General features: G+C 47.4%; 1 protein-coding gene across 1 annotated transcript; it reads left to right on the top strand.

The window, feature by feature from the left end:
- The first annotated feature begins 1,088 nt into the window (after positions 1-1,088).
- On the top strand, positions 1,089-6,559 carry MRPL58 (mitochondrial ribosomal protein L58). The gene is made up of 6 exons (XM_072112448.1): positions 1,089-1,288; positions 2,109-2,142; positions 3,557-3,616; positions 4,638-4,720; positions 5,282-5,451; positions 6,255-6,559. The coding sequence occupies exons 1-6, from the start codon at positions 1,151-1,153 to the stop codon at positions 6,337-6,339; spliced, it is 570 nt and encodes a 189-aa protein (XP_071968549.1). The 5' UTR covers positions 1,089-1,150; the 3' UTR covers positions 6,340-6,559.
- The last annotated feature ends 2,126 nt before the right edge of the window (positions 6,560-8,685 follow it).

The raw sequence follows: 8,685 nt of genomic DNA, 5'->3' as shown, positions 1-8,685 counted from the left end.
GTTGTGTCTGTTTCATTTCATGTTATAGAGAAGGTGGGGCTGAGCAGATTGTACACAGTGTCCTATCTGCAGGCAGCATGTTATAGAGCAGGAGGAGCTGAGCAGATTGTACATAGTGTCCTATCTGCAGGCAGCATGTTATAGAGCAAGAGGAGCTGAGCACATTGTAGTTAGTGTCCTATATGCAGACAGCATGTTATAGAGCTGGAGGAGCTGAGCAGATTGTATATAGTGTCCTATCTGCAGGCAGCATGTTATAGAGCAGGAGGAGCTAAGCAGATTGTATATAGTGTCCTATCTGCAGGCAGCATGTTATAGAGAAGGAGGAGCTGAGCAGATTGTACATAGTGTCCTATCTGCAGGCAACATGTTATAGAGCAGGAAGAACTGAGCATATTGTACATAGTGTCCTATCTGCAGGCACATGTTATAGAGCAGGAGGAGCTCAGCAGATTGTACATAGTGTCCTATCTGCAGGCAGCATGTTATAGAGCAGGAGGAGCTGAGCAGATTGTACATAGTGTCCTATCTGCAGACAGCATGTTATAGAGCAGGAGGAGCTGAGCAGATTGTACATAGTGTCCTATCTGCAGACAGCATGTTATAGAGCAGGAGGAGCTGAACACATTGTGCATAGTGCCCTATCAGCAGGCAGCATGTTATAGAGCAAGAGGGACTAAGCACATTATACATAGTGTCCTATCTGCAGGCAGCATGTTATAGAGCAGGAGGAGCTGAGCACATTATACATAGTGTCCTATCTGCAGGCAGCATGTTATAGAGCAGGAGGAGCTGAGCACATTATACATAGTGTCCTATCTGCAGGCAGCATGTTATAGATCAGGAGGAGCTGAGCACATTATACATAGTGTCCTATCTGCAGGCAGCATGTTATAGAGCAGGAGGAGCTGAGCACATTATACATAGTGTCCTATCTGCAGGCAGCATGTTATAGAGCAGGAGGAGCTGAGCACATTATACATAGTGTCCTGGCTGTATTAGCCGCTGTTGTGCATGAGGCCTCCTGAACCCATGGGAGCTGTGCAGCCCTTCCCACTGTTCTGAGGCCGGAACTAAATGTGCGGCTCTCCTGTATACAGGGGGAAGATTAGAGGGTTGCGCTCTAGACAGGAAGTGCACTGAGGATAACATGGCGGCGGCCGGTTTGCTGCAGCGGTTGTCGGTGTTACGCGCTGTCGGACCCCTCGGTTTCCGTTACTCTTCCGGTTATCAGAGCGCCTATAGTCTAGATAAGTTATATCGTGACGGTATCACCCGGACAGCGGAGGTGAGCGGCGGGAGGGGAGGGATTAGCACTGAATGAGATGTGACTGACAGCTGCTTCCACCAATGGGCGGCCGGTATGGGCAGTCATTGACCTGTAGGATGTGGTGACATTGGAGGTCAGGGCCAGGAGATGTCACACGTGTATTTCCATCATGATCCCTCAGAGCCGTGAATGTCAGCCATAGGTTACATCCGGGCTGGTGGAGGTGCAGTCCCTGGGACCCTACTAATACTGAGGAGGGGGTCCCCATGTGTGCAGCCTATGGATCTCCTGACCCCAGCACTATGTGTATGGCGCCCCCTACAGGGTACTCATCCCTTATAAAGCAGAGAAGTGATAAACTAAAGTCACTGAAATAATCTCGTAACTGCTCTAAACTTTTTCAAGGGGTCGTCCACTTTCAGCAAATAATAGTTATTGTTTGTGTAATATATCAGTTCCATGTAGTTTTCTGTATAACGAGCCGTGCACCTGTGTGACATCACATGACCAGGGATATAACGAGCCGTGCACCTGTGTGACATCACATGACCAGGGATATAACGAGCCGTGCACCTGTGTGACATCACATGACCAGGGATATAACGAGCCGTGCACCTGTGTGACATCACATGACCAGGGATATAACGAGCCGTGCACCTGTGTGACATCACATGACCAGGGATATAACGAGCCGTGCACCTGTGTGACATCACATGACCAGGGATATATAACGAGCCGTGCACCTGTGTGACATCACATGACCAGGGATATAAAGAGCCGTGCACCTGTGTTGAAAAGATGATTATAATATGTTTCCCCTTTATTCTCATTATAACAGGTGACAAGAGAGGATCCTATAGACATCCCTGTGGGTAAGTAGCTTTCCTCCTATACATGTGCTGTATATATCTCTTCTATGTGGATCAGGTGACTTTTAAAGGTGTCGTCTCAAGTTTGGAGCTTATGGCCTCATACGGCGTGGGAGTCCAGGAGTGAATGTGTCGACCAGTGGTCGGACGTGTATTGCTGGAGCATCATGGGACTGAACGTGTCTCCTGAGGTTTAAATGGAGCAGCAATACACGTACCTGGCCTCTGCTCCATTCCATACCCTACATTTTAGGGAATATCTCCGTCAGACAGCCCAATGCTAGGGTCACCCATGTACTTCTCGGTGCCCTGTATGATGAGCACGTCCTTCTGGAAAAAAAATCTGTAGACTGAATGCAGATACATTTTTATATGTATGTAAATTAGTGCCCCAGTGGGTGTGGCTGCTGGAGCTGCTGTGCCCTCTTGTCAAGTTTTACTAGCCCCTCCCCCTCAGCCTTGATTTACATTGCGCTTTCACATGCGTAGCGAGGGAATGAACCTTGCCTATGATGCACATCGGGTTTTCGCTATTAAACCATAATGACAAGTTCCCACAGAAGGCTTCATACTGTGCCCCATCTTTTCTTTGTATAAATATCTATATCTAAAAAATCAGTTTTTAAAAAAACCTTGCTTGCAGCTCGCCAGGAGACCCACCCAGTCACAAGGGGAGTGTTTTCTCTTCACTCGACTCGGCTCCCCCCTCCCTCAGGAATGAAGTTGGCTGTGTGTGACTGGCTGAAGAGAATCCCTGAGGGAGGGGGGAAAGAGGGAGCTGAGAGAGGTGTTGGTTGTGTGCGACTCACTGAAGGGAAATCTTCTCCCTCATTCCCCCCTCCCTCATGGTGTCGAGGAGACTTATGAGACTCCCAGAGAGTGATTTGCATACATGCTGAGATAACTTTGGGACCAGAATGTGAAAGTTTCTAGACATGTGAAGGAACAATTTTTCGATGGTCGATTTTTCTTCATACAGGCCACAGATATATTTTAAGACTAGGACCTAGGACACTTCACCTACAAGGAAATGGGTCCCAGGATGGGGAAGCTAAATCCGTAACGTGGTAGTAGCAGGAGTGAGAACTGCCGCTACACCCGGTGTATTTCCCCCATAGCAGTGCTCTGTGTCTCCCCCTATAGGGCACTCTACCTTTTGTTTTTGGAAGGAGCTGTGATATAGTACCCCTTACTTCTACTACTGTGATTCTCAGAATGGATGGGAACTTCAGAGGTCAGATGCTCACACTTCATACAGATGATAGATCATAAGCCCCGTATATCGGTAACATAACCTGGTGCGTAGTACAGCCACCTGCACAGATACCCCCTGCATTCTCAGATGTGATATTGCACCATAAATACAAGTAGGATACATATTAGTAACGATACATTCACAATGTGATGTGTGTTCCAGATCGTCTGACAATATCGTACAGCAAGAGCAGCGGCCCCGGGGGACAGAACGTCAACAAAGGTGAGAGCCGCCCCTGAGGGCAAGAAGGTGGTACAGGAGGTTCCCCCTAAGGCTGAGTTCATATCACATTATTTGCCATATACATCGTAAGGACAACGTATAGCACAGACGTATCCCATTGTATATTGTGCTTATACAGTGGGATACGTCGCCTGGGGACCCCCCTTTTCTCATGAAAGTGCCAGAGATTGGCTGATGTACGAGGTGTTTCCCCCGGTGATGTCACTCTCCTTATATGGACAGTGACATCCCCAGGTCCCCCCCTCCTGCTCAGCGACGTATATACTCAGCGAGGCTGGGGGCAAGCATACAATGCGCTGCATCCCCTCCCCATAGGCACAAACATCGCTCAGCAGGAGAGAGCAGGGTGGAAGGACGTAATTTACTGCATCTTTCCATCCGCCTTTGCCGGATACAATGTAAAGTGGTCAGACTGAAGCAAAAACTATGCCTATGTATCAATGTGTGCTCCTAGTATATATGTTAGGAGCTTCCCCAACATATACGCTTATCGTACACAAAAAAAACTAATGGTAAGGATGCCTTTAGGCGCCGATATGTGACCAGATTCCAGCCCCCATAGACTTCTATGGCTCCCGTTCATACCACAGTAAGCACGCGTGACCGAGTCGCGAAGTATAGAACATGTCCTGTACCGTGGAAGATTTTTGGCTTGACCGCTTGCCTGCCTATGGAGTGAGGAGGGGTGAAGAGCGACCCCCATCCTTCTCCCCACCTTGTGCTCATCCGGGATCCGTTCCGGACAAGCACGCGGCCGTCTAAACGAGCCCTAACAGTGATGCTATAACTATCCTAAAACACATAGAACTATTATAGGGGGCGGCTACTTGTTCTGTATCACGGCCGTCTCCCTTCACTAATAAGATCAGGTCATGGGGGACGTATCCAGACAAATTATACATTACACAGCAACAACATAGTTCTTTGAAATAGTAGGAATAAGGGTAAAGCTCACAAGAGCTTACAATCTACATCATTTTATTTCCCTTACTTGACGCAGTGAACACGAAGGCTGAGATTCGCTTCCACTTGTCCTCAGCGGACTGGATCCCGGAAGATGTGCGGCAGAAGATCTCTCAGCAGGTGACTTGTTGTTGTTCAGATCCGATACATGAAAGGACGGTGCTAGCGGCTAATTCAGCCGACAGCTATTCCTCCCGACTCCTTCATACACATGCACCCTGGGTTCTCAAAGAAGATAACCAAGGGAGTGGACATGTTGAAATTCAGCTGCCCACTCCTTCCTTCAGGACAGCCTCATACACATTAGGCCCAGTTCACATCTCTGTTAGGGCTTCAGTCGTATGTATCAGTTATTTTGAGCCTAAACCAGGTGAACCACAGAACAGGCGCAGTTATATCCAGCGAATATACAGCTATGATGGAAAGACCTGCGTCAATAACTGATGCAAGTGACTGAAGACCTAACGGAGATGTAAACTGGGCCTTAGATGGTCCCACTGAAGGGAATAGGGCTGAGCTGCAATACCAGTCACAGCCACTATACAATGTGCAGCACTGTGCTTAGTGAGAAGTGACAAAGCCACAGCACTGGGGGGTCAGCTCCCAACCTTTCCATTGACATTTATTGCAATTTGGTGTTTCATGTCTGATCCCACTTTGTGTCCCTCCCATGTCATACAGAATAGAAACCGCATCAATCGTGAGGGAGAACTTATCGTATCCTCACAAGTCAGCCGCTACCAGATGCGCAACCTAGCCGACTGCCTGGATAAGATCCGAACGATGATCTCAGAAGCCAACCAGAAGCCTAAGCCTGTGACCAAGGAGGATATAAAAGTGCGGCAGATGAGGTGTGACATTACTAGAGATGGAGCAGGACCTCACTGTGTGTGGGCGGGGTAATCAGGACTCTGCCTGTCAATCACTGTGTGTGGGAGGGGTAATCAGGACTCTTCCTGTCAATCACTGTGTGTGGGCAGAGTAATCAGGACTCTTCCTGTCAATCGCTGTGTGTGGGCAGAGTAATCAGGACTCTTCCTGTCAATCGCTGTGTGTGGGCAGAGTAATCAGGACTCTTCCTGTCAATCGCTGTGTGTGGGCAGAGTAATCAGGACTCTTCCTGTCAATCGCTGTGTGTGGGCAGAGTAATCAGGACTCTTCCTGTCAATCGCTGTGTGTGGGCAGAGTAATCAGGACTCTTCCTGTCAATCACTGTGTGTGGGCAGAGTAATCAGGACTCGCGATCAATCGCTGTGTGTGGGCAGAGTAATCAGGACTCGCGATCAATCGCTGTATGTGGGCAGAGTAATCAGGACTCTTCCTGTCAATCACTGTGTGTGAGCAGAGTAATCAGGACTCTTCTTGTCAATCACTGTGTGTGAGCAGAGTAATCAGGACTCTCACTGTCAATCTCTGTGTGTGGGCAGAGTAATCAGGACTCTCACTGTCAATCTCTGTGTGTGGGCAGAGTAATCAGGACTCTCCCTGTCAATCTCTGTGTGTGGGCTGAGTAATCAGGACTCTCCCTGTCAATCTCTGTGTGTGGGCTGAGTAATCAGGACTCTCCCTGTCAATCTCTGTGTGTGGGCGGGGTAATTAGGACTCTCACTGTCAATCACTGTGTGTGATCTGTTATATTCTATGTTTTCTACAGGATGGAAAAAATGAACATGGAGCGCCTGCGCCAAAAGAAGATCCACTCTTCAATAAAGCAGAGTCGCAGTGTGAGCTTTGACTGACTGTAGGACGAGGCTCACGTCTTGTTTCTCCCCATTTTGTGGAGGAATTGCAGCATCGGAGACTTGTTCTGTGCCCAGGACTGAAGACTTGGGGGCGTCATGTGATTTATAAGGACTGCTGGGTGATACATGGGCAGCACGCGGCGTCTAATCCTCCAGTAAGACTGAGATCTGTGACCAATAAAAGTGACTTAATAAACCTGTAAATGGAGAACTCAAACTTGTCCTCGTGTAAGTTACTGAGAACGGGATCCTGGTCTATGTGATCAGTGGGGGTCCAGAGATCCGACCACCACCAATCCCATTAACCCCCAACCCTGTTGTCCTATTGAGATTGCCCAGAGTTGGCCTGGTGCAGTCCTGGCGGTCAGTGAGCGCCAATTCTACAACGTGGGGCAGTGATCATGTGTTATTATGTCATGAATATGAGCTGCAATACCAACTATGGCCACCATATAAAATTGGTAGTGAAGGGACTTCAGGGCCCTGTCTATTGCCGTGTACTGGGAAGCAGGAAAAATTTGGTGATCAAATGCATTTGCGCCTTTTTCTTGTGGGTTAACCCTAGGGGGTCTGATCTTCCTACCATTTCCAGTACTACAATACAGCTGTATCCCAGTATACGGTGGAATTACTGATGATCTGTTACAATGTTTTACCGCCACAGTGTAACAGATGAAACGACGAGGGGGCGACGAATGATGTCACAGGGAGCAACAATGATGGCGAAACACTTATGGGATTGAAATGGTTAATACCCACATTCAGTGTCAGCACTGATTGCAGGTGTTTGCTGGAGCTTTAAGGAGTTAAACTACTCATTTTGGGGATTTCCTTTGTAGAATTCTCTCTTTTATGTTAAATCTCATCCATTTACCTATATAAAAAAAAACTCCTGCAAAGTTGTGTTAAAATGAGCCCTATTTTACCTGAGACGAGTCATGTTTAGAGGCTGCAGGGAAAGCGTCACTTCCGACACCACTGTCAGTTCTATAATTTCTAGTGGTCGGTTTTAGTTCCTGTCAGACTTGTGGTTCTGTCAGTCAGCAACTGGATCTTTATCTACAGCTTTGTATTTCCCGCTATGACTGTATCTCTGGTGTTCTGTAGCTCACAGAACCACAAGCCTGATGCAATCTAAAAGATTCTGATCTTTAATATGACACCAGAGCTTCTTCTAGGTGCTATAGAGCTCAAGACACGGTAGTCTGAAGTGCACCCCCCACCCTGCAGCCTCTCATCTCGGGCAGAAAGTAACGGTAAGTACCTGCAGAGGCTTCTGATTGGCTGAGGAAGCTTCCATCCCAACCAACATGTCCCTAAAATAATAAGTCCTATCATAAGTGGCCCACAGGCCTGACGCTGGCATATAATGCACCGGTCACATCATGTGCCACAAGAAGGGATAATGGGAGGTGTGGCACTTCCCAAAATAAATGCTTGCACCTCTGCTATGGACATTGCCATGAATTTAAATTGCCTGAATTAACCCCACAAGTGTGTGCTGGCGGGACCTTCCGGCCCAAACACCCAGAACTGAACTGTTGCACTGAGTTCCGCTCTGGTTGCCCTCCTTTTGGGCCATTATAATAATAATAATCCTTTATTTATATAGCGCACACAGATTACGCAGCGCTGCACAAAGCATGTCAGATTACACTCGTGTGTAAGGGGCTTTATTTATCATTGTTGTAAAGCAGCTTTGCTGGGATTCTGCAAGGAAGATGGTGGGACAGCACCCAAAAACTGGACTGTCCCACTGAATCCGGGACGGTTCGGAGCTGAGAATGTGTGTATTATCTCTGTACTGTGACATCACTGTGTGTATTATCTCTGTACTGTGACATCACTGTGTGTATTATCTCTGTACTGTGACATCACTGTGTGTATTATCCCTGTAGTGTGACATCACTGTGTGTATTACCCCAGTACTGTGACATCGCTGTGTGTATTACCCCTGTACTGTGACATCACTGTGTGTATTATCTCTGTACTGTGACATCACTGTGTGTATTATCCCTGTACTGTGACATCACTGTGTGTATTATCCCTGTACTGTGACATCACTGTGTGTATTATCCCTGTTCTGTGACATCACTGTGTGTATATTATCTCTGTACTGTGACATCACTGTGTGTATTATCCCTGTAATGTGACATCACTGTGTGTATTATCCCTGTACTGTGACATCACTGTGTGTATTATCCCTGTACTGTGACATCATTGTGTGTATTATCCCTGTTCTGTGACATCACTGTGTGTATATTATCTCTGTACTGTGACATCACTGTGTGTATTATCCCTGTACTGTGACATCGCTGTGTGTATTATCCTGTACTGTGACAT

Source organism: Engystomops pustulosus, chromosome 6 (assembly GCF_040894005.1).
Source record: "Engystomops pustulosus chromosome 6, aEngPut4.maternal, whole genome shotgun sequence".
NCBI lineage: Eukaryota > Metazoa > Chordata > Amphibia > Anura > Leptodactylidae > Engystomops > Engystomops pustulosus.
Note: the sequence above shows the minus strand (reverse complement) of the source record. Positions and strands in the feature narration are given on the sequence as shown.